Genomic DNA, 27,718 nt, shown 5'->3' with positions numbered 1-27,718 from the left:
GGCAAAGCTTGTTTTAGCCAGCACTCTGTACATTATCTTGCAAATTCAGTAACTGTTTAATTTCCTGTTTACATAATTCACATTAAAAACATTTAAATGGTTACACGAATTTGTCAGTATACTGTACTTAGCTTGTACTACAAATTTCTAAAGCCCAGTAAATTGGTTTGAAGTACAGTACATTTGCTCACATTTATTAACTTTGTAAGCATTTGTTTTAATATGAATTTGCAACTACTATTTTTTTTTACAAATTATTACTGTATGTCTTCTTTCATTGAGCTTGTGATTCTTTGCAAAAACACTTAACTTTTTTGCAATTTTGAAATTAATGTAAATGTAATCAAATCAAGTTACAACACTTTGGAAATCAGCCATCGTGTCAACACCCCACCTTTCTGTTGCTTAACATACCGTTTTTGTGATCTTTTGATTCTAGACTTCTACTGCCACTGTGAACATAGTTGTCACCGATGTCAATGATAATGACCCCATCTTTGATCCGTTTCTGCCCAAAAACTTCAGTGTCCAGGAAGAAGAGGCAAATGCATTTGTAGGCCAAGTAAAGGTATGAAGAATTAACCCTTGCATGTCCTCATGTTACGGGGCCAGCCCATGCCGGGAGATTTGCCTGTGTAACACACAATTAAAAGGTCTGTGTTTTTTGTCATTCTCAATAACCAAATTAATCCAGACTTCAATAAATTCTTGGAAGATTTGGAAAGCAGATGATCCTCCGTGATATGCTCCATCGGTCTGACTGCCGTGTTTTTTTGTTTACAATTTTCCAATTAAAGAAAAGTCATTTAAATAATTTGTCGCCTTAAGGGGCATTCTATAATGAGCAGTTTTGTTCAGCTCTGTTAAACAACGAGGAGTTTTAATTAGCGTTCCAGATTAATAGGGTTTTGGTTTGTTAGAAGAACAATCAGTGGGAAACTATAAGGCATCCAGATGCCTTGATGTTATCTTTGTGTTGCCATTTTGTGTTTTGTTTATTTTTTATTTTACATTAGACGTCTGTTCTGCTGATAACAAAATAAATTGGTGGCAATTACAAGTAAGTATTTACTTTTGAGGTTAAACTTCGTGAGTGCATTTCCTGTTGTACAATATGTGCGGTACTATGCTTTGTGCTGTTCTAGTTTTATATTTCATTTCATTTATTAAACCCATCATGCCTTCAACTCTGTTATTATACAGTATTATACAGTACCCTTTATTCACAGCCTTGAAGAAATAGGAACAAAAACATACAGTAGAATGAGTTACTGTATGGATTAGATAGTGTCTCACTTAAAACAATCAAAAAATGAAATGCTGTTATCATAATAGGACTGTACAGAGATTGCACTGATCAGACAAAGTCCACGCAAGAGGATCACATTTATTCATATCTATAAGTGTTCGTTTAAATAGAATTCAATAAAACAAATCTGCAGTATCATTCTGCTATTTTGAAGTGCCATTGGAGTATCCAGATCTAGTGTATATAGAGGCCTGAGAAGGTTTACTGTTTCATGGGGTAAACAATTGAGGTAACGTGGATAACATACAGTAGTTAAGTTCAGAGAGTTCTCCAAAGACTGACTCCAGAGAATAGTCATTGACAATTTCACAATTTTATAAAGTAATCCACTGAAAGAAGAATCGACCTTTTTTTTTTTACTCTAGTAGAAAAAAAAGTTATTTAAAAGGCTGCTGGTAAAGTTGCAGCCCTGCCAGGAGGAGGATGCAAGTGTATTTGTTACCACAGGGTATGAAACAACTGGATTGGGAGGCAACTAAATCCAAAGGCAAGAGTTGGAGATTTCTAATACACACTGGCATCTTCAGGATACAAAGGGTTGAAATCTAACATTTGAAGTTGCTGGCATGAGTGAGGCATTCGTACCTGGGTGCTGAGAAAGAAGCTTCTTCTGAGGGCGAACCGCAAAATGAGGCAACTCAGACATGTCAAATATCATTTCAATTACTATTGGAGCAATGTGTGATGCTCAGGTGAAATGAAATTTTTTTGACATGATCATCAACATTACATTTTCAGAACAAAGCTCAACACCCAAGAAATAATATATTTGAGGGCATTGAGTATTTAGATATAGTGGGATTTGGCTTAACCCAACTGGCTGTGCGCCAGCACCCTGTCCATAAAATGGAAAGTATGGATGCTAATGAGCAGAGTGAGCAAATACCAAACAGGCAGCTACAAAGGTTGAGATGGTGTGGAGGAGGATGAATGAGATAAAATGTGTAAAAAGGGTTTTCATCTGAGATATATAGATTTGAGAAATTATGTTGTGAATGTGATTTAGAACAGCTGGGGCAAAAAACAACTTGGTTTTCATTATCCCTGGTATATACAGTATCTTAAGGATAACTGAGAACTTTTATATCAATGGGACATGGAGCCCGTGCCAAGATAGGGGAAATTATGAACTCCAACATGTACCAGGACATTTTAGCCAGAAATCTGGTACTTTTCTGCCAGGAAGCACAAGCTTGGCTGAAAATATACATTCCAGCATGACAATAATCCAGAACATCCAAATTGTCAAGCAAATGGTTAACTACAGTGCCTTGCGAAAGTATTCGGCCCCCTTGAACTTTTCAACCTTTTGCCACATTTCAGGCTTCAAACATAAAGATATAAATTTTTTATTTTATGTGAAGAATCACCAACAAGTGGGACACAATTGTGAAGTGGAACGAAATCTATTGGATTTTTGAAACTTTTTTAACTAATAAAAAAATGAAAAGTGGGGCGTGCAAAATTATTCGGCCCCTTTACTTTCAGTGCAGCAAACTCACTCCAGAAGTTCAGCGAGGATCTCTGAATGATCCAATGTTGTCCTAAATGACTGATGGTGATAAATAGAATCCACCTGTGTGTAATCAAGTCTCTGTATAAATGCACCTGCTCTGTGATAGTCTCAAGGTTCTGTTGAAAGCGCAGAGAGCATCATGAAGACCAAGGAACACACCAGGCAGGTCCGTAATACTGTTGTGGAGAAGTTTAAAGCCGGATTTGGATACAAAAAGATTTCCCAAGCTTCAAACATCCCAAGGAGCACTGTGCAAGCGACCATCTTGAAATGGAAGGAGTATCAGACCACTGCAAATCTACCAAGATCTGGCCGTCCCTCTAAACTTTCAGCTCAGACAAGGAGAAGACTGATCAGAGATGCAGCCAAGAGGCCCATGATCACTCTGGATGAACTGCAGAGAACTACAGTTGAGGTGGGAGAGTCTGTCCATAGGACAACAATCAGTCTTACACTGCACAAATCTGGCCTTTATGGAAGAGTGGCAAGAAGAAAGCCATTTCTCAAAGATATCCATAAAAAGTCTCGTCTAAAGTTTGCCACAAGCCACCTGGGAGACACCCCAAACATGTGGAAGAAGGTGCTCTGGTCAGATGAAACCAAAATCGAACTTTTTGGCCACAATGCAAAACGATATGTTTGGCGTAAAAGCAACACAGCTCATCACCCTCAACACACCATCCCCACTGTCAAACATTGTGGTGGCAGCATCATGGTTTGGGCCTGCTTTTCTTCAGCAGGGACAGGGAAGATGGTTAAAATTGAGGGGAAGATGGATGCAGCCAAATACAGGACCATTCTGGATGAAAACCTGTTGGAGTCTGCAAAAGACCTGAAACTGGGACGGAGATTTATCTTCCAACAAGACAATGATCCCAAACATACAGCAAAATCTACAAAGGAATGGTTCACAAATAAACGTATCCAGGTGTTTGAATGGCCAAGTCAAAGTCCAGACCTGAATCCAATCGAGAATCTGTGGAAAGCGCTGAAAACTACTGTTCACAAACGCTCTCCATCCAACCTCACTGAGCTCGAGCTGTTTTGCAAGGAAGAATGGGCAAGAATTTCAGTCTCTCGATGTGCAAAACTGATAGAGACATACCCCAAGCGACTTGCAGCTGTAATCGCAGCAAAAGGTGGCTCTACAAAGTATTAACGCAAGGGGGCCGAATAATTTTGCACGCCCCACTTTTCATTTTTTTATTAGTTAAAAAAGTTTCAAAAATCCAATAGATTTCGTTCCACTTCACAATTGTGTCCCACTTGTTGGTGATTCTTCACATAAAATAAAAAATTTATATCTTTATGTTTGAAGCCTGAAATGTGGCAAAAGGTTGAAAAGTTCAAGGGGGCCGAATACTTTCGCAAGGCACTGTACACATAATATAAATGTTCTCGCATGGCAGCCTCAACCCAGTTGAACGTTTGTGATTCTAACTCAACAAGGCATTTCAAAAAGATAAACCAAAGGGTCTTAAGGACTTAGAGCAATTCTTTTCAGAGAAATTTCCCTCTGAAGTACCAGAACCTAATAGCACACTGTAGGAGGCATCTGGTCAGTGTAATCCCTGCCAGTAAGTAAACTTAAATATTAAGTACAATAATGTGAATAAATGTAACCCTCATATTATCTGGATTAGGAATATTTAGGCATAAACATTTTGTCACTTACTGCATTTTCCAGGATGATGGGATTATGACTAGAAAGCTCTTCTTTAGAAAACTGGAAGTTTCAAGAGTAATAGAATATCACTGCCATTAAAGTAAAAGCAAGAATTCTCATGTGTTATTGACATATTGATACCTTAATGAAGCTAGTAATTGAACCTCTTCTTTAGGGATGTACGGTTATGGAGTTGTAACTTGCTCTTCGCACATTTTTCATGTAATCAGTATTGCCAGGTCTTTCTGTTAATTATCAATTAATTACGAGTTTTTATCTTGTCAGGTGAATTTGATTCCTTCAATGAGAAATTTATGTTTACATTTACAGTATGTGTACAGTTTCATTATGTATTTTATTTGACATAATTACTGATTCACTGAATGTTACACATTATTTATAAAACATCTTATCTCTATGTATACTACAAATACAATTTTATATCCCTTTTTATTTTAAATAAGGCAAAAACTAGATTAACACTTCTTCCATTTATGTCGGCTCTATTAAATGTTTCTTCACTGGAAAACGTTTTTTTTATTTTCATGTTTTCCCTACTAAAGTAATCAGCAAATCTGTTGCAGGCAGTTTCTCTGCTACAAAGCATTTCATTTGCTTTAACTGCTCAGAAATGCACGTTATGTTATTTATAACATAGACAGATTGAAGACACAAAACTAAAAGTCACTGATTTTTTGTCTGTGTACTTTCTAAGTGAGATCATTATATATCCTGAAACAGAAATGTTTATTGCCGCACTCCTGTAGAAAAAAAAAACTAGTATGTGTGGTTTTCTTATTAACACGTGTAATTAACTTTTAATTGATTTTTTCAGAAGATAGATGCTTTCATTAGAATGTCTTATGTTTAATTTAGACCTTGTTAAACACTCCTTGACTTGTTGTGATGGTACAACCATTAATCATATTTTATTTTATTTTTCTAAGGAATGCCCTTATCTTGGTAAAGCAATCTTAAAAAAATTAGCCACATTAACCTGTCTTTTATTATAGAGAAAGCTTTGCTCTAAGCATCAGTAATACAGTCTGGCCTGCCTTAAAGTCCCTTTTATTCAACTGGTGAAGCAGTTTCTCACATATCTACTGTACCTAACTTATTGTATTGTAACAGGTACAGTACATAGTGGCTGATATGTATTTCAATGATGGATAAAGTGGAATTCCTATATAAAGTATATGCTCTTTGAGATCCTTTGAGTTGAAAATTGCTATTTAATATCAAGGGATTATTAATTATTATTTTATGTTAATAAAATCTGTATTTTATTATGTTATTATGTTTAGTTATTTGCAGTTCCAAAACCCCAAAGGCCTATTTCTTTTCTGCAAGCACTTTACCATGTGGTAAACATTTTATGAAATTTGTAATATACTTTTGACATTATACTTTCCATTTTTAAGAAGTGGCATTTAGGTATCAATTAATAATGTTCTGTGGCCTACAATAGGATCGCTTTCCACCCACACAAAATGTCTAATTGCTTTTATACCAGCCACAGGCAAAACTTTTCAAAAGGTAACTTCTTTTAAGATAATATTTTTAAATTAATTTAAGGTAAAGGAGCAAACATGCCCTTTTACCTGCGTTTGGTAGGTTAATATAATGAGCTCTGATTTAGCATTTTTCCTGTCTTTTTTGCCAATTGATTAATTCAAGGGCCCAGCCTTTCCATACGGCTTTGTGAAGTGGTCTTATTTTGTGTGAAGCGCCATTAGAAATGATCTTCTAAAACATCATAGAGGCCAATTATTCTTTAAACTATATACCATATTTTCAAAATCTGTTTTAAGATCATTATTGGCTTAGTGCCAGATGGAGTCTCTGAAGAGCTATGCCTGAATTCTAGGGGTGGGTACTCCCTGATTTACTATCTTTAATTATAGTAAAGAGTAATATGTGACTGCAGTTCAAAAACTACTAGAACAGCACTGAAGTATTCTACCTGCATGCTAATAAGGTGTCATATTCAAGAGAGAATAAGAATCTTTTAAGCAACTGTGTGCAAACCTAAAGGATTCTTAAAGATTTTTAGCATTATCATATCCTCTTTTTTTGCTAAAGAAATACCAAAAAGTGTACTGAAGAAAGTTTCGCTTAAAATTCAAGAGGTAACCTCGGGAAGAGAAGGAAATACAACAAAATACAGCTTCTGTATACTGTTGGTCCAGTATGGAGCTAAACTAACAATTTCTTTCATCGTTGTTGCTGTTATCAGTGTGACTCAGGAGCAAAATGGCATTTATATTGACACTTGTATATTAGGTTTTTGATCTGTAACTGTTTTGGTGAGGCATTTTACCATCTATGCAGAAACTACAGTAAAATCAATTAAGTATTATTGACCCCACCATCAGCATTTCCTCAGCAAGAGTATTGCTATATTACTTAAAAGCAGTTTTAACTTTTTTTGTGAATTAATTTGTCAAAGCTGACATTTCACATGGGATCCTTACACTTTTATAATATGCTTTCCTAAGCGGAGCAAAACCATAGAGGTAATGATAAAAGTTAGCCAGGCCTATGAAGTAAAAAGGACACAAAAGGATGTGACAGTTTGTATTTTTCCATCGGACTGAGCCTCTCAATCTGAAATTTCTCTGACCATTGAGTGCACGGACTTCAGCTGTCTGCTTCAGGATTTTGAACCAAATTAAAAAGGAGCATCTTTCTTTGATTGTACAGAATGTGATGTTCCCTACATGAGCATATCTTAATAGACACACACTCCTGAAGAGCACTCCTCTATGCTGTTGTGGTCGCCTTCTTTTTGGTCACGTGGACAATTGGTTTCCTCTCTTTTCAGGCAAGAGATCCTGATGCGGGGGTTAATGGACAGGTTCATTACACCTTAGTGAACCTCAATGGCATTTTCAAAATTAACTCAAACGGCAGCATTTACACTGTGGTGCCTTTGGACCGGGAAGCACGCGGCCAGTATGACCTGATCGTGGAGGCCTCGGATGGAGCCGTAGATCCTCGTCGCACGACCATTACGCTGTCTATCAGGGTACTGGACATTGATGACAACAGCCCGGTATTTTCCCAGAGCTCATACACCGTCAGTTTACCAGAAAATAGTCCTGCGGGAACAGTCTTTCTGCGGCTGGAGGTAAGAGGAGGCTTTGCCCCACAAGTTTATTGTGTTTTCTTCCAATGCCTCTTGTCTCCTTATTGTCCGTGAAGGTAAAGAGCTTTGGGTGGTACAGTGGTTTCGAAGTATGAATGTATTCATGAGGAGCTAAGCGTGCAGCGTGTGCAATTAGTACAATGAGGTGGACATGTCAGCTATCAGTATATTGGCACAGGAAACCCCGACTAGTTGGGAACATTGTTCAGTTTGGTAAATTTGCACAGCTAAAGTACGTGCTTAACAGCAAGTTATTTTCTCTGTGTCATTAATTATGGTAATATGTTCACAGCGCCTCGAGAACCTAGTTCTGCTGCAATTAAAATATGGTAATATATCTAAACCATATTTAAAAAAATTTAGGGCATACATTGCAGGAAAAATATTTTAAACTTTATATGCATATACTAATTAGTTTTAAAAACTACTGTGTAATTATGAAATTAAGTGTAGGGCACCTTGAAGAAATGTCAGATAAAGGGATTCATTGAGGAATGTGGTAGGACCTAATATTCTAATACATTGATTAAATTAACCTGCACTTTAAGTGCTGATATCTATTTTAGAAATAGAAAAAATCAAGGACACAGCTCAACAATGAAAACATAATTAATAAGGTGCCCAATCTGACATCTCACTCAGGAGATGTTATGCAGACACATCACTGTCATCAAAGCCACACAGATAATCTCATGTGCTGACAACTGAAGTCTACCACACTACAGCTAGTCCCAGATGATACCAAGTAAAATCTTCTGATGGGATAAGATTTCAATGAGATTAATACATTTTCTAGCATCACATCCTGCTCTGAGGGGTTTTATACGCATATCTTGCAATTCCCTTGTGTATCTGCCATCAAAGGCTCTTACCTGAAAGGCTTTGACTCCTGGATAACTTTCACTCACATTGCTTCTTTCAGTTTTATCTCATATTGTCAGAGAAGTACAGTTCCTAATTTGAGAAGGGAATGATTTAGTTTCCAGCCTGAGGGTCATAGCTGATGTGGAATTCTCCTGATTGTTTTCATTTTGTGAATGGACATAGAGGATTATATACTGCCTCCCTCTGATGAGCTGGTACTGACCTATGGAGAACTCGGGTCACTTTCCTTTGAAAATGCACTATTCAATTTCCTTTAGGGGCTTTCACTGAGTGCGGACTCTGCAGCAAATGGAGGTGTACAGTATATAATATAAAAACCTTGAAGTATGTACATGATTTATTAATATTAGGGATATGGAAATACAGTACACAGTCATCACACACACACATGTACTGTAGCTAACCTTAGTGATTTGTTGATCTCTCAGTCATTATAACCCTTCCTGCTTTCCTGTTTTTTTTCTTTTTTTTTTTAAAGTGGACTTGGGTGTTCTCTGTACTTCCAGCTTGCTAAGGGAGATTGTACTGTATATGGGCTTTCAAAACTAGTAAGAAACAGATTCCCCTTTAGATCATCAACTGGATATCAAGAGATTTTTTTCAATTTAAATTGTTTTTCTCTAAGTTCTTTTCACAATGTTTTTTTTTTTTTTCACCAAGGCAAAAGATGCAGATCTTGACTCCAATGTCACGTACCGCATAAGAACGCAAGAGGCCAGACAGTTGTTTTCTGTCAATCCTGTGACAGGGGAGTTATCAGTGTTGCAGGTTTTGGATTTTGAAACTCTTTCCACATCAGGGGCATCCTACACATTTATAGTGGAGGCCTTGGGAAGTGGAGGAAGTATGCCACCTGGACTTGCTACAGTGACTGTGAAAATATCGGTAAGAATGAAGCTCTCAGTTTGAGTCGCCACTGTTGTGGTCTTTTTCACTATTGCTTTTTATAGAATCTATCTTTAAGATGAAAACTCATAGTGGTGCTGTTCAAGATCCCTTAATATGTATGTTTACATTTTTGTTTTCTGAAAGCTTGAAATATTGCATATTGTGAAATAACCCTTGCCCTTAAAGATAATTGCACCTCTCCAATTCCATATTTTTCAGTCTGCACAAAAGGCAGACTGACTGATTGATACTGTATTACAGTAATGCAGTGCTGTTTTATACAGTATGTGATTGAGTCATTCGTTTTGTGATTGCTCTGTTTCGTCAGTATTTTCTGTGTCTGTTTTATAATGTAACATAAGATTAATCAACAGATAGAAGTTGAGGAAAAACAAGTCTCATCTCATACTTAGCTCTGTGTTAACTAAGATAACCTGCTTGGTTACAGTGGGATAGATGCTACAGTGTGTTTTTGACATGGACAGCACATTATCAGAAATGAATATGGGGTTTGTTTGAAGTTGAGGCTCAATATATCATTACCTGGCTACGCTTTTTCTGTCAAATTGATTCATGTGGTTTTCCCATTCTGAAAAATGAAGACTTGTTTGTGGCATCAAGTTTCCTAATCTTCCAGTACAAATAAAGGTCTTTTCTATGTCTCCACACTGATAAGGAAGTCTTCAGTCTGGGAGATTTATTATATTTAGTTGTAGTTACAAACTACAGTTCCCGGTACTTTTTAATGTGGAAATATTAACTACAAAGAATGCCTAAAATATTAAGATAAGATCAGATATTGATTTTGTTTTATCATATTTTAATATCTATCATTTAAATATAAATTAATTGAAATAAATATCATTTCAATAGTGAGGTTTTATTTATTTTAAAGAATAGTCAATTTGTGGTAAAATTAATTGTATCAACCCATTTATTGTGCTGTTATTTTCAATAATCAGATTTAAATTTGCCAGTTTATTGTTTTGCAGAATAAATTGCTTGCTTAAATCAACATACTATGGAAAATGTTCCGAATATCTGCCTTGTAACTATAAAATAAAACATTACTCTGGAAATATTTTAAGCAGTACTTCCTGGCGTCTTACCACTTTTCTTTTTACTTTCAAAAATGTAGGAGACAGACTGTGTTAGATATATAAATAAACTACATAGATCATTGTATCTGACTTTTCTAAATATTTTTTCTCAATTGCTTTTACATTTTAAAATGTAATCAATAACACATGTAATCACCCACTCAGTGTTTAATTAACACTAATACAGTATAGTATGTACAGTAATATTTTAACTGGTCTTCTATTGAGGACACAATGTACGATTTATTTAAAATAAAACAATGTATTTCCTTTTTTTTTGTTTAAATGAAGACTAAGACATTATTCATTATTCATTATTCTGTCTTTTGTATTAATTATTAAATCATAAAATAGATCACATACTTCTATATTTCATTTAATATTTTCTGTAATCAACATGAAAAAGATGCTATCTTACTGCTAAGTAAACTAACTTTATAAAACTCTTTTTAATTCATGTAGAGTTTTTTTTTCTTATTAGCAGGCTGAGAATAAAAGCAGAGTGAAATAAAATGTAAATCCTTCTTTATCTCAGTAGCTTTATATGGTCTGAAGCTTGCAGTATTCAGAGGTTTCATGTTATGTCTGTAGTTGAACAGTACCCCAGATCAAATCAATCAATAACACATTATAATCACAATGACAAAGTAGCATTTTTTGCATTTCACAGCCGATACAAAAGTGATGAAAATGCTGCTACCTCACAGAGAAGATAAGTGAGACAATTAAATCTGATAATGAACTTGCAATACTTCTGTTATTAAACCAAGAGCTCCTATCTTGAATAAGTACTCTTTGAAATAATTTGCGTTCATATTCTATTGCTATCATGCAATAGATATTATGACATGACATCTTTTGCGAGGAAATAAAATGCAGATACTGTAATTGATTTTGTACTATTCCAACTTTTCCGGGTTTCTCAGTTAAATTGAAGTGCAAGTGGAAGTGAAGTTGAAGGGTTTGATTATTTTTTTGCACTTTGCATTAATTTTACTGTCTATCAAGAAAACCATTTATTATGAGTCTTGACTTTCACATTGGATCATGAAAAACATTTATTTTTGACAGTGACAAATCATTAGGTAGTTGAAGGATTGTTGAAAGATATCTTCAACATAAAGAAGAGGACACTTTAAATAAGATGTAATACAATTCTTTCATGGAGTTAATTTGACTGACTTATACAGTTTTTATGGCCTGTGATTTTGGCATGGATAATTAATAGCAGCCACATGAATGAGTACACTGTTCAAGGGAAGAAAGAGGTTGAACACTACTTTAAATGGAATGGAAAGATTGTCATAAGGATTAAATTGGGTGTCTGTTTTTAGAAATAAATGTGAATAATATGCATATAGCAACATATTTCCAGGTTTGTATAATACTGTACATTCAAAACTCTTTATTACTCTCCATAAAGGCAGGAAAATATTTCTGATTACTGGAGCAAAATGTTGCTGGATTTTCTGCAAGTAACTCTATGTTGTTGAAAGTTAAGTGAAACATTTCAGTTAGCAGAATCACCTTGGCCTTGTGGCAAAGTCCTTTTGGGTGAATCCAAATTCATATCCCAGCTTCAGGGATAAATGGCTTTAAAACAGTTATCAGGTGAAATTACAGTATATTTGTATTCCATTCCAGTCTAAAAAGTTGTGCTGGTTTTCTTTGTAGTAACCAGAAAGCTTTGATTGTTGAAAATAAATCTCTGTACAAAAAGGTAGTGGGTGTTATCAAATCCAACCCTTAAGAAACATGGTTAAGCAAACCATTCCATATAGCCTCAAAAGTACAAAACAACACAACATACCATTGTAAGTCAGGTCAATAGAACTTCTGGTCCCAAAAGGTTTTGTCATTTGTTACAGTCTTAATGCCCTGCATTATCTGGTATTGAATATATATCGGTTTTGCTTTGTACTTTTCCCTGATACTAATGGCATCAGCACTGTAAGAGGGTGACAGTTGTAAATGTGTTTTGTAATGGGAAAAGAGAGAATGGGAACAATTCAAGGAGCAGTGTTCATGAATGTGTCTGCAATCCAGTTCCAGCTTCTGCACTTAACTGCTAATTGTGTTTTGCAGGATATGAACGATTATCCCCCTGTGTTTAAGAACCCTATATACAGGGGAATGGTGGCTCCAAATGCAGTTAAGGGCACTATCATCACTACAGTGTTAGCAGAAGATCAAGATCCTCCTGTAAGTAGAAAATCCTCCTTCTTTTCCTTGAAATTACACAACATGTTTGATACTTCACATGCCATTTTAAAATATGAAAGTGATATTTTCTCAGATGTATTTGCTGATTTTTTGTAACATAGTACAAAAAATACAAAAATACAGTACATGCTGCAAATAGAGGAACAACACCATATTAATTAGTGAAATATCATTTTTATCTTAATGTCTTAATTCACATCACTGATATCTCTGATATCTTTTGTTCCAAAAGCTTATAATTAATATATATATATTTATATTATTATATTATATCTATATTTTATTATTATTATTATTATTACTATTATTATTATTATTATTATTATTATTATTATTATTATTATATTAAACATTAAGTGGTGCTCTTCATTAAAACTACTAAAATAAATTTGATCAAATGTACAAGTTGAGATTAATTTATGTATGAATGTGTGCATTTATGCTTCCATTTTGATAAAATGATTCCCTAGATAAAACATCTAGTCCTGAAACAAGCTGTGGTGTTCATAGTATCAGTGAAGCACTTCTTGCGAAAATGGAATGATATTATAAAAAATGTTTCACATGAAAGCCTGCAATTTTCCTTAGCTCTTCATTATTAGTGTTGAAGTAAATTTGATGTTATGCCTCCCACGATATTTTCAATACCTTAAAAATGTACTTTGGGGTGATAATTAGAATATAATTAACATCTAACAGTAGCACCACAATATCTCTCTAACTCTTTGTTTATTTGCTTTACCAGCAAGCTCCAACTGCTCCTTTTAATTCTATTTTCACTATATGAGAATTTAAGGCTTGAATTCCATGAAACATATTTGGTAGCCTATGATATGTACTGGGTACAGAGACCCAATTTTAGTAAAGCACTGATCTTGTTCATTTAAACTGTAGGGTAATGTAGAACAAATCCTTTCCTTTTGACAGAGCAAGCTCTACAGTTCTAGATCATTAGGTTATCTGGAATTTTCTCTAAGATTAAGATTAGTTCTGTATAGTGACTGTATATTTGTATCAATCTGATTGAAAATACCTCAGTTTTTGTAGCTCTATTTGCTACAAATAAGTAAGCATGAGGAAACATTTTATTTTGCCATATTAGGAATGCAAAACCATTATAGGTTTTATGATATACTGTACCTTTGTATTTGTAATAAACTTTACATTTATCCTCCATTGACTGGCGATTACCCAAATAACCTTATATAAGCAAGACTTAAAACATAAATAACACAGTGAGCAAGGTTACTATCCCGGTCTTTTTTTTCAAAGTAATACATTTATCATTGATCATGAGGCACCACCATTTTATTTAGTTTGTAATTATATACACCATGTTCCATATTCTTCAGGTGCTTGTCTTTAGGCTGTTTTTTTATTTTGCTTATCTGAAATTAACTCCCATGCTCCAAGGCAATTAATTGAAAAATGAAAAGCAAACACAGCACTCTGTGGTTAGCACATCCTTACTTAGCAATAATAACACATGCTCTTCAGACAAGTGTATGCCCTCTCTATCTTACTCACATGTGAGTAGAAAATGTAAAGCCCTTTCTTGCCCTGAGACTTTGCAAAAGATTTTTAGATGGCATCAGTGCCAGGACATCTTGTAGAGCTGCCTATTCTTTAATAGCCACACTGGCATTGTGCCTGCTTGGGGACGTGAACAGTTTTCCCCAGAGCCGGTCATAATTTCACAATTATATGTATTATATACAAACAAATAAATATACAGAGTGGTTTAAAAAGTTCAGTGTGTTTTGGAGCCTTTGGTCTTGTATTTTGAATGCAATAAAATAAGCATAACATGAGAGGCAAGGTGGTGAGGCAGCTACAGTAGCTCTGTAGCCTCACAGCTGCTGGATCCTGAGTTTGGAACCTTGTGCCCTGTGCTTCTGGGATAAAGTCAGGGTGGGTTAAACAAAGGAATAAGTAGCATTCTTATAATGGACGGAGAGTTAGAAAATTAACATACCCCAAGTTACGGAGCTACAGTAAATCTGAGAACCTTTCCAGATTTGGTGTGAATCAAAGAGCACAACTGGATCCCTTTGCTTTCCCAACTATGTTTGTGAACATTATAATTAATTGGGAGGCCTTCTGGAATGCATACTCCAATCGCCGACAACTGATACAGAAAATACTTAATTTGAAGTCAAGGTTAACAAAGGCAGACAACTACCCTTGAACTATGAACAGCCATTATTTTTAGATCAGCTTACATGCTTTATCATACTTCTTATTGCATCTACTTCACTTTTTTAGCCATTTTCTGGTCAGAATTTACATGTGGTTCTATTTCCTCTGAAACATTCATGATAAGCAGGAGGCACTGCATTGTGTCCTTATCCTTTTGTGTGTCATATTTGTTTCTCAAGCATTTGTTTTAGGCTTTAAGCTAGAGATACAGACCAAAGACAGCGTAAGCACTTAATATCAATGTCTGGCTATAAATCAAAAGAAAGTAGCTTTACCCATTATATTTTTCTTAAATTAAGTAAACCAGGTTAAACAGCAGTTGCAGACAGTATGCAGTATGATCATCCCACATTTGGAGTGATCCTAAAGCAGCCTTTTTCATCTAGTTGACAGTTATTTATTTCACTGCCAAGTCTGACATTTACTGTAGAATGAAGTGCCACAAGAGACTAAAGTAGTGAATGTTGGGAGCAGTTTAGAAATTAAAAATAGCTAACCTTTGGTCTTTGCTCATCAGGGAAATTAATTTCAGAGGGTATTCTTTATTCCCTAACTCTTTCAAAGTGTTTAGACATCTCCAACTTCAGGGGATTTATCTAGAGAACATTTGTAGCATCCAAGCCTTTTTCAGTGTGCCCTAATATCACAAGAACACGTTATTACAGAAAGTTTCTGCTTCCTGTTAAATTGATCAAAACTGGATGATGTTCTTCTTATGGCTTTAACAGGGTAATGACCAGTTTCACAATTATGCTTTAAATTTCACAGATGAAATATGTGATAATAAACATAATTGCTAGTACTGGACCTCCAATATTAAGAGCTGAATTACTACTAAAGCATTTTGATTATTTTTGTTAATAATGTTTCAAGGTTTATAACTTCTTACTAACAGTAATAGTAATAAAATTAATGTATTGAAACAAACCATTATGTTTCATGATCAGTATATACATTGGTTCTATTATGTAGCTTGCATCAGTGAAACTTAATTTTTATGATCTCTGTTTTCTGACCTTGAGAGAGTTTTATAAAGAATGCTTTTTTTGTATAATGTGACTTTTAAAAAAATCTACAAAGCAAAAAATTGTTGACTGCTGAAAAGGTGGTTCCGCAATATGAATGCCACAGAGCTATACTTGTAACAGCAAATAAACAGTTTACTAAGTAATTCTCATTTCAAAAGTAATGTGAAGAAACTATTGGTTAATCAGAATGGTTCTTATTTGTAATTTTCTGCCTTTATTAAAGTTAAAATTCAAACTAATGACTGTTGTTATAAGTAGCAAAGAAATATCTTAGCTGGCAGAAGAAGAAAGACCAAACTACTTATTAACATTATTATAATACTTTCATAATAACTATCATTATTATGCATACTTTTGTAGAGAAATCATGCCTTATTTTAAATAAAACAATTGCACACATTGGGCTATTTCAAAATTCCCTTATGCTCTTTTAGGATGCCAGATAATTATTACAATCTTTTATGAAATCTCAAACCACATGGCTATTTAACTACAACAAATGATCAAGGGTATAATAAAGCTGTTATAATTAAAGCAGTAATTCTATTATCTAATTTCCATAAAATGCAGTGTATGTGGTAAGATGCAGGCATACAATTCAGTGCATTTTTGTACTGCTTTACTTCAGATATCTCGTTATTGTGACATTTGTGTATAAGCATTACTGCTCCCCTTGAATCATGCTTTAACATTTAGAAAATACATTTTAGAAAGTTAGGGGAAAATAACCCAAATTATTAAATGTGTTTTGATTTTAATTACTTCCTTTCATCTTTAACATTAAAGATTGCTAAAGGGTGATGAAAAGAGCCTTATGTCAGGTGTTATATGATTGAATAGCACTCAAATAATGGGATAGACTATGACAACATTTTCAAAATAACAGCTTCCTCAGATTATGCTAAGCTTCATTAAATTAATGCATCTTTACATCTAAATTCTGTTTTAGGCTGTGGAAGCATTTCAAGTCTGAAACATCTGAGAGATGTTTCTGAATTGGCTTCATTTACACAGATACAGCTTCTGAAAAAGTGAACTCCTTTGTATAGCCTTAATAAGATAGTGAAAAAATAGCATCAGAAAATACAAAATGTGCATTGTTAATATTTTAAATTAAGTAGAATGAAATGCATCATAAGGTTTCTTTAATGCACTTTTAAATCAAGCAATGTAAAATCTGACTACCAAAAAGTGCAAAAGTAAAATGAGTAACTTGAACTGAAGTTGCTCAAAACTTCTGTATTCAGAAATAAGATATACAGTATCATGTTTGGAATTCTGCTTGTTTATGTGATTTAAATTATCTAGCATTTGAAAAGGCAGTATAAAGTAACTCCCAAAATGTTACAGGTACTGTACGTCGCACACAGCGTCCCTCTGGGGTGTACGACGCTGTTGCACTTTTGATTTGGGGGTAACCGCTTTATGGCACTTAGGGGCCTTGGTGGGTTTTTGCAGTTTTTTGTCAGTTACGAGTTATGTACAGTAAAGAGCAGATGTCAGAGAAACCTGTCTGCCTCAGTCCCTGGTTTTCCACGGTGTAACACAAATGGTTTTTAAAATGTTTTTTTTTCTCCATTTTCAATAATTGTCATATTTTACACGTGTAGAAAGCCAGCACTAAGCTTTTTTTTATAGGTGGCGCTTTGTTGAATTTTCCTCCTTAGAAAAGAAACAGCAAAAAAAGTTTTGACACATCCTTCTGAATTTGGCACAACCAAGACATTTTTTAAGTTTTTAAAGTCCAAACTAAAATACTAAGATGAAAAGGCCTTCCATCATAAAGCTACTGTATCACAATGACGACAGGACAAAGTGAGGAGAAACCACAAACATTTGTGAGTTGTGATCATCAGAAAAGGAATGATAAGAAGAAGGCTTGAGCTTTAAAATAATGCAGCTGTATCTCAGAAACTCTGAGTAATCTGAGTAATATGTTTATTGCTGCCCAATGTTGTGTTTACTTATAGGGAGGTGGGTGTTTAATTACCAGCTGTTAAACAATATCCAAGATTTGTAGGACTTATCCATTTTCTGTTTTGTCTTTAGTTTATTTAAATACTGCATCTTAGAGGACTGCATCTTTTTTTCTGTTGAAAGCTTTACTCAGCTATCTCTTTTATTTAGTGTTTACACAGCTTTCATAATAAGCAAATCAATTATCGGTTAGATTTCACACAGTCCCTGAGAAGCCAGGGCAGTTTACTGCTGCATTTATGCTGTCAGCAGCAGGATTTATTTGAACCCAGTGCCTCAGGGGAATCTTCAGCCATGAGCCACTTTTTTGACACCTCTACATCACACAAGCTTTATTGGTAAATTCCAGCAGGGTCGCCGCCTCAGATACTTCAAATTTATGTCAATAGTGTCTGAACAGGAGCAAAAACGAGAGATGCAAGTTCAACAGGATTAAAACTAATCTCAGCAGTGCAAATGAAACAAAATTTAATCTCAAGGCATGTGTCATTTTACATGAAAGTTCTTGATCTTTTTAATTTTAGGTTTTACTTGAGGAAAACAAGATTTTATATCCTTTTCTGAATTGATATTGTCATTTTCAGAAGACACAGCCTCCTTGTACACAATACTAGGAGATCTGTGTGATCTGATGCCACAGATGGTAAAAGTGTGAAGGAACCCCCGTCATTTGTTTTTGAAGGCTTGTGAATATGGAATGTGTATCATATTTAAAATGACAAGTAATAGGTTTATTCGGTGCTGAAAAGAAGAAAGAAAACACAACGTTTTGGCCGTGGTACATTCTTTACACCTTCACACCTTCTTCTTTCTTCTCTTTTCAGGATGGAATAAACCTATTACTTGTTCGTTTGCCGCCTATGTGTGCTGACGCAGCTCCCCACCTGAACTATTTAAAATTAGATACCTGAAAGTACACCTTGTGGGTGATGCGAGTATGAATTCAGTGCTCCCTACAATAAAATTGTATTATATTTCACAGGGCACACCAGCAAGCCGGGTCCGATACAGAGTGGATTTAGGACAGTTTCCATACAGTGGCAGTATCTTTGATGTGGAGGAAAACACAGGAAGGGTAATTACAAGGGTCAACCTCAATGAAGACCCCAGTGTAACTTTCAAAGTGAGTGTTATTATTTTAATTTCCTTTGATTTTATGTAATTTAATTCAGTTATTTTGCTACATAAATTCCACTGTTGGTTTATTTTCTGATAAGAGGTAAAGAGAAATGTTCATATAGCTACATAGATGTTGGAAAACAGAGTACAAAATTATTCTACCAGGAAACCAAATTTGTACAATATGCACGAATAAAAACATCATTAAGCTTATCTGATGATTTTTTATTATTGATATAAATTTTGCAGGGTAATTCATATACAGTAAGGTGTTTTTACAATGTTGCTGTACTATACATTTTATACTATACGTTTTAGTAGTCTAAAAATTCTGCATTTCTTTAAGCTGGTTGTTATAGCCTATGATGATGGGGAGCCTGTAAAGTCCAACAGCACCCTTGTTGAAATTACTGTTCTGCAGCCTTCAGTGATTCCAATCTTCACCCAAGAGGAATACAGGTAAGAATTATTATAATAATCTAGGCTAGGTAAAGAGACAGCAATTTACTGCACATCTGACTCTCTGAAAAAATATCTCCTCGTATCTGTGTCAGTAGGAGAAATACTGTAGATTTAATTTAGTTCAGAGAAGTACATTTTTAGACTATTATGTAAAGCAATGTCAAAATGTATTAGAATAAATTGAAAAAACAGAGCTTTATAAAGATATACATACATTTTTCTACTTACAACCAAAGAATCAGTTCAGTATCAAAGTATTAGTTCAGAACAGATATAGTGCATAGAAAATAAAATGCAAATTAAATTACTCTTTTATCTCTGTGTCCTATATTACAGGAGTTAAATGGAAATGGAAATTCAAAGGTTTTTTTAATGTATTTGAACGAAGTGGTGAAAAAATAATTCAAGAAAAAGAACTTAAAAATCTTTAAATTAATTTTTGATTTTGTAAAAGGTAGAATCTGTTAATTGTGATTTTTATAAATATTTATCATGGTCAAAATCAATCTGTTGTTAACATACAAAGTGAAATAAGTTAATATTTAGAATGAATAGTACCATGTTCTCACTTCAGTTCAGTTATAGACATTCTTAGCAAAATTGAATATTTGATGTTTGACGCAGACCACTCCATTCTTACTGTTTCAATAGCTTTTTTTTCTTTTCATTAAATCTAGGTTGTTGGTTGCTGAATAGTCATTATTGATTGAGTGATGAAAAGGGATGAGAGTTTATTTTTATTGGAAATTTTAATTCTTTGATTGCATTTTTTATACATGTCAGATTTATATAAGCAGTGTAATTGCATTTCAGGTCCAGAAAACAGCAAAATAGATTTGTAATGATGAAAATAGTGATGATAATAACTACAATCTGATTAAACCTGATTATAGTAGTGTGCATATCTGTAACTCATGATAACCTACCTATCAGAGGTTTAAGGAGAAAAGCGATGCTAATTAAGGGAAATTACAATATAGTAGAAAAAAACCATTAGCTTTATATGTGGGATTAACACTTTTGTTTGAGACTTCTTTTAGAAAAACGGGTTAGTGTACTTTAAATTTACTCTGTGCTGGTAATTATTGGATGTAGATTTCATGTTATAGTGTTACTACTGTATTTGATTAAAAAAAAAACACACACGTCTCTGGCCTGTTTCATAGTTATTGATCCAGGGATCTCATTTTATGAAAGACGCCTGGTTGTCAGATTCAACAGTGTGTCTTGGTAGCTTGTTCCATTCTCCCCAAAACCTTTTGGTAACACTCAGTTTTTACTTTCACATACAGTAGCTTCCCCTTTTTCTCTTTGGTTTGTGTTTCAGTATTGATCCTGAAGAATTCCACTGAGTTGAGTTTGTCAATGCTTTTGAGAATTTTGAATAACTGTGTTAGGTCCTGTTTGTCTTCTCTGTTCTAAAGACTAAAGTGCTTCCATTCTGTCAGTGTAGGATATTTCTTTGACTCCCACAATACCTCTGAATACTCTTCTCTGGACTGATATAGAAAGACAGAAATATGTTTTCTAACATAACAGCCTTTGATATGAAGTTTACATTTTTGACCATTCATTTTGTTAGAATTTTATTTTCGCCACATTTTTTACAAGAGGTAAATGATGTGTCAAGTATTTTTGATAAGTAACTACTTTTACAGTAGGTATTGTACCCATTTTGTATCTATAGTTTATGGTTTTGCTACAGGCATGTGATACCCTGCACTTGTCTACATTAAACATCAATGGCTAAGTATCATTCATCCATTGTCTAAAAACCTTATCCAGTATAATATTGCGGCAAAGCCAGAGCCTATCCTGCAAACAATGAGTACAAGGCAAAATACACCCTGGGCGGGACACCTCCTATCTGTACTTTTATTTTTCATTTATAAACCAATTCTCTACCATAAGACATGCATCTCCCTGAAGGCCTACCTCCTGTAGTTTGAGAATGTTCACCTACACCTGTTTTCAGTTTTTTTTCATGTCCTGTTTCTTTTGACTTTTTAACATTCTAGAAGTTAATTTAAAATCATTAATATGCAGACATGAGTCTCAAAAAGTGTTGTACATCGTGCAGCAGCATGAAGATGAGCTGAGCCCTCAGGTGCTACCTCCATTCAAAGATCACATTTTCTGCTTTTAGAGCACTAACTAGAACCAACCAAGTTGAAACTTTTTGTAGATAAAGCTTCTTTTACATATTTACATTTGTTGTTTCATTACTCATAGTAAATATTTGATAAATGTTTCATGTTGCTTATATTACTGTACAGCTATTATAGACATCTCAGAAAAGCATTGTAGAGCCAGTATACAGTATGTTGTTTTGTTTTCACTGGGCATAGGCACAGAGCAACATGTAGTCTCACGAAAAACATGTGAATATGTGATTCTCATAACAAGCAAGGCTTGCCTGTTGATTGATCAATGCATAACTGACAGAAACACAAGAGATGAAAGGCCCTAGATTAGAGTTTGAATTAGTGCCATGTCCTACACACCAGTGGAAGGTCATAGTTTATAGCCATACACAGACATAGCAGGAGTGGCAATGTCTGTTGAACACAGGAGTGAGTCAATTGTTAATTATTGTCTGTGGACACATTAGCCAGGTGTTCCTGCGCCCTTAACGGTGAGAGATGGGCTGGTGAGACTCTTCCAATCTGCTTTGTTATCAAAGCATGATGCAAATCCTTAGCTCCCCAAGAAACAAAAATGCATATTTTTGGAAACCTGTTTTAAAGAATTTAGCAAATATTAAAATAGATTAAAAAATTGTCAATAAGTGTGGTAGGAATACCCATTGAATATGTATCAGGATATTCATACTGAAATTGGAATAGTACACCTTCCTTGTCCATTGGCACTGTACACTTTATAACTGGCAAATATCTGTATGTAAGTATGTTATTTTAAACTGGTGGAAAATAGAAAAAATAAGGCTATAAGAGACCAAAGTCACACTTTGGTGGAAAGATAAATGAATTCCTAAATTAACTAAGATCCATTATCAAACAGTCACTTTTGGAAACACTGAAGTAGATGATGTAAATATGACCCTCCCTTAAATTATCTCATGCCCTGAACACAGGATTGTATTACTTTCATTTGATTGCACTTAACCAGGCCAGTGTTAAAACTCAGGCGTATTGGCTGTTTTTCTTGGTATACTGAGCACCTGCTCCCTGTGAATGCAGTTTCCCATAAACCAGAGTGTAGGTGGTGAGTTTCTGATTTGAGTGCACATCTTCAGTCATGGGAGGACTGCATGGTTGAATATAAGTGTGCTGCAGCAAGTGCAAGATCCAGCTGTTAAGAATAATCTTAATAATAATCCTATTATTCAATTGCTAGTAAAGATACCTAATTATCTTGTCACAATGCCTACTTCATCTCATTGCTGTGAGAGGTTTTCACAACTATGCTTGCTAACATCTGCATAAGATTCTTTCTTCTTTGCAAAACGAATACTGCACTACCTCTTTGAATGCCCGGCTTTTGCTGGGTCGCCTCTTTCTCACTTTACAGTTCAGTTCTGCATGCCTTGCTGAATTTGTATCACAGATTAAATCTGCCTCCTCTTTGCTGGATTTCATTCCCTTTGTTTTATTTGCTCTTATTGCTCTGTCCTTTCCCCCCGGTGTTTAACATAATAAATGCCACTCTGACCTCTGGCATAGTGCTGTTTTCTTTGAAAACCACTGTTGTTATACCAGTGCATAAAAAGTTTAATATGACTTTGGATAATCTAATTAATCTAATACATTTTCAATACATATTTAACTTGCCTTTTATGGAATGATTTCAACACATGCTCTGACTGTAAACGCACTTTTTGAACCCTTTCAATCTAACTTTAGACAAATACATTACACTGAAACTGCTCTTGTAAAAGTAGCTAATCATCTCCTTATGGCAGTTTATTCAGGTGCACTTAGATTAGAGCACTCTTAGATCTCAGTGCTGTAAATCATGCCATTCTACTTCCTATTTTGCTTGTTACTGCCCTCAAATGGTTTAAATTTTTAACTTTCAAAATATTTTCATTTTTTGTTTTTGGTAGTTCTTGGTGTTTTTTTTTAGGTTGGTCACAAGGCTCAATACTGGGCCACCAACTATTGTGTTTAGTATTTATATGCTGGCCTTTAATCAAATACTAAAATACTAAAGTGCCTTGGACTAAATGACTAATTCTATGCAGTTGCTTAAATGGATGTCCACACTAAACCTGATACCAAGTAGCTGTTTTAGTACTCTCTGCATTTCTGATAAAAAACCTGGATGTCACAAATATTAACATCTTAATAGTCATAAGACTGTAGTCATGTTACTGTGTTCCTCCCATCAAGTTATATAAAACCTTGCATTTAAATACAAAATGAAGAATCTGGGGATAGTTTTCAATCCTGGATTAACTTTTGAGTTAACCTCGAGACTTTGAATTTATTTATGGGAGAAATATTACCATGCTGGATCTTTGCTGTGTTTTGTAACGGAAGCACTGATTAATGTATTTTTTTTACCATTTGATTATAATTATTATAATATCTTTCTTTCAAGTTTCTAAAAGTAATCTTAAGAAGTTATTACATTGTTATAATGTTATTTTTATAAAGTTATAATATAAAGTTATGGCATCTCGGCAGCTAAGATCCTCTTTTAGTCAAGCTGAAGTAATCACATCAACCCTGTATTGGAGTCCTTGCACTGGCTTCCTGAGAGGCTCAGAGTTGATAATGAAATCCCTTTACATATGCTCAAAGTTATGCATGACTTGGCTTCTCTGCGTCGGTCCAATAAGTTTTGTTTTTGCTGTCATCCATGCTACCTTTGTTCAGCTGATTCTAGTTCATTGTGTCTTCCCACTGTTCATCTACACTCTAGGAGTAAAAGAGCCTAAAAGCTCTGGAAATAAATCAGGCTTTCAGCCAAGTTGTTGTTTTTTTTCAGTATAACCTGAATTTTACTTTTATGATTGTTTTTTTTTTTGTCCGTTTGGGTTTGCTAATTTTCATGAATTTGAGATGATTTCTTTAAAGATGCTAAAATGAAATAATGTTATTAAAAAAGAACATACAATGTTGAGTGTAAATAGGTGCCTTGCAGTACAATGAGACTCCATTTAGCATTCATATTCCCCATGATAAGGCATTGTTCACTTGGCATAGAGGATGTGCCATTCACTTGGGCTTCTGAATTGGGGATTCAGGAGTGCACCTTGGGCAGTGGTTGGAAATGGGAGTCCAACCATGCACACTACAAGCTAACCACTCTCTATTTATCACAAGGTCAATAACATACAGTAGACTCCCTATGAAGATAAAGGATGTTCTCATTATTTCTTCTGCCCTGATCAGGAAAATTATAAACCTCCTCTCCACATAACGAAAACTGATTTCTGATTGTTTTTAATTTCTCTGAGAATTCACATCCACATATCTTTTTCAGTAGTTGAAAATATCAATACTTGAATTACTGTCATTAGTTTGATTTTCCTGCAGTACTGTATGTGCTTAGAAAGTGAATACTATTCAAAAAGTATAATGGAACAGTTGTTCTAATAAAATAGGTTGTCCATACATTTGTGCTTTGCATCCGGAATGTTAAATTTAGGCTAAAAAAGTCAGATAAAAGAATATACTGTAATACTTACTGTAATACTGTATACAAAATTAGAGATACTAATGTAATCTGACATAAAGTAGAAAGTACAGGACTATGCTCAATTCTGTCTGCCTTGTTTAACTGCAAGGTTTAATCTTGGCAGTTCACTCATGAGCATTGTAATAGCTGTCTTTGTTATAAGTCTATAACTCTATTAATTGTTTCAGTGAAATTCCTTTGGCATTGGTTATTATGAAATATCTAATTGATTAATATTATCAATACAGAATCATTACCACTGCATAGTTTAATCTCATCAGACCACAAAATCTAAGCAAGTCTGGGCCTGGTCAGTACTGAGATGGGAGACCTCTAATGAAAGCAAGGTGGCTTCTGTGAGTGTATATGTGGCCTCTGGACCAAAATAAAAAAAAACAATACCCTAGAATGGTATTGTTCAGGGAGTAGCTGTCCTTCGGATCACTACTTCCTTGCTCACCAAAGATCCCATGAGAATTTTCATGGTAGAAGAATTGTTAAACTCTGTGTCTTGGCTAAATTTCACCTTGTACTTGCACAACCTAGCCTGCCTAATATTCTTCTGTAATTCCACTGGTCAAGCAATTTCTAACCTCTCCATTTGATCAAGTTTGCACTGGGACTCCTGTGGTGTGCCAGCCAGATGGCTGCTGTACTTCAGTGGTGAATAAAATGGAAACCTGCAAATATGTGAAATGGATAGGGATCCTTTAAGATGGAAAGCAAGGTATAAATGCAGTAAAGTACTATTAAATTAATAGATTTAATAGATTAAAACATCTTATACTGTCTTTCTTTTTGCTGTCTGCTGTATTATTCAAAGTGCAGGGAAGGCTCACTCTGTGCTAATATCCTAGATCAGACTGAAAAAAATCCAGACTTATCGGTTTCAGCTGGATAAGCATAGTCAAGACAATTCAAAATTTGCTCTGCTTTTTAATTAGCTGTTGTAAAGGTGTAGAGGTTGTGTCAAGTTTAACAATTTAATATTAAATTCTGACATTCATTTCTACAAATCTATGCAGTGCTGCATTAGATGCTGTAAACTAAAAAATAATCAATTATGCTGTGGATGACAAAACAGAAAATAAAAGATGTGAGAGGGAAAGAAAGGTTATAATTTCCTGCTGCAGATTGCTGGGTATCGGTTCTCAAGCCTTTTATTGTACAGTGTTCATGGTAGAGTCGGCTCAGTTTGATTATAGTATTGTAAAAGCTAATGAATGTGTATCAGGTGGATTTAATCTAGTAGTTATTTACATATTTTTATAGCACCGCTAAATGAAACTGAAAAAGTTCAGTGATAACTGTGAAAACACAATAACTGCGAAAAAATATGTTTTTACCATCCTATTTAGAATTACAATTACTATATTACCAGAATTACCATAGTTCCCTTTCTGTTAGAAAGTGTCTTCTTTCAACACATTTTAAAACAGAACAAAATTTATATGTACTGTCTACAGCATAGTAAATAAAAAACAACTGCTTAAGATACAATCATTTTATGGACTCTATTAAATAATATTGTTAGACACCCATTTTGCATTAGTGCAGTGCTTATTAGAGGTTTATGTCCATTATAAATTATGCTGTTTATAGTAACATTAAATTATTTTTGCTTCTTCAGTGGGAAATGAAGCATATGAAGGAGACTATACAAACAAAAGCTAGTTGCCAGATCTAATGAATGTACGTTAGCTGCATTAGCACCAAGGTCTCCTTAGTGATATTTTATATTTTTTCGTACTTTCCAGTAAAAGTAAGAATTTTGATGTGTTTCAGTTTTTGTAAATCAGTTAATGGATTTATTTAATTGAGCTAAAGTATAGTATATACAACCATAGGTTTTTAATCAAGTAAAATGGCAGATCTACATTTAAGCCAAAAGACAACATAATGAGAATGACTCAACCGAACCATTGGCAGGCGCTGTAGTGGAAGACTTCTCTCAATGTAGAATTTTAATTATTAGCCCACATGCTAGTTTCCTGGTTCAATAAATGATTAATTTTCAAAAACAGTGAACGATATTGTTAGTCATTAATGCCTTACTGTAATCAAGAGCCAGGAATCTGCCTAGTACTAAAGAGAACATCAGCTGCAATATATATCATCTAGCAGTGCATCATCTTGAACAGCCCTGTAAAACTTAAAAACTAATGAAAGAAATTTCACAGAGCACAATTTGAGTGATACTGGGGAAGATAGAGTTAAAGGTACCACAATTTGCTAGCTGACATGAACCTGTCATGGGTGTCAGAAAGATCGAACCGTGGAATGGCAGGAGAGCGTAAAAAGACCCTATGCGTAGCGGCGAGACGGGGGTTAGCCCGGGCTCAGCTGTTCAGGAAATGCCGTATAGAAACCTATGCCCTCAGGTAGCGGACGTGGGGCGACCTGGTGCTAGGCGGGCTCAGGACATCCGAACGTCAATGCTGAGCGAGGACAGAGTGCAAGACCCGGAAATATATAGCCCCAGAGAGAGAGAAACACAGGAAGGACAGCAAAGAACCGGAAATGAGACACAGGACAGAGAAGGAGCGCCCTCT

At 34.8% G+C, this 27,718-nt stretch overlaps 1 protein-coding gene across 11 annotated transcripts in view; it reads left to right on the top strand.

The window, feature by feature from the left end:
* pcdh15b (protocadherin-related 15b) overlaps positions 1 to 27,718 on the top strand; it is a 311,541-nt gene that overhangs the window by 239,346 nt on the left and 44,477 nt on the right. For all 11 annotated transcript variants that reach the window (XM_069188941.1, XM_069188940.1, XM_069188944.1 and 8 more), the window contains 6 exons: positions 440 to 568; positions 7,316 to 7,621; positions 9,185 to 9,409; positions 12,598 to 12,714; positions 18,922 to 19,062; positions 19,405 to 19,517. In XM_069188941.1, the coding sequence (XP_069045042.1) occupies positions 440 to 568; positions 7,316 to 7,621; positions 9,185 to 9,409; positions 12,598 to 12,714; positions 18,922 to 19,062; positions 19,405 to 19,517 (1,031 nt within the window). The remainder of the gene's footprint in view (positions 1 to 439; positions 569 to 7,315; positions 7,622 to 9,184; positions 9,410 to 12,597; positions 12,715 to 18,921; positions 19,063 to 19,404; positions 19,518 to 27,718) is intronic.

Source organism: Lepisosteus oculatus, chromosome 4 (assembly GCF_040954835.1).
Source record: "Lepisosteus oculatus isolate fLepOcu1 chromosome 4, fLepOcu1.hap2, whole genome shotgun sequence".
NCBI classification, from domain to species: domain Eukaryota; kingdom Metazoa; phylum Chordata; class Actinopteri; order Semionotiformes; family Lepisosteidae; genus Lepisosteus; species Lepisosteus oculatus.
This window is presented reverse-complemented; position numbering and strand designations above follow the sequence as displayed.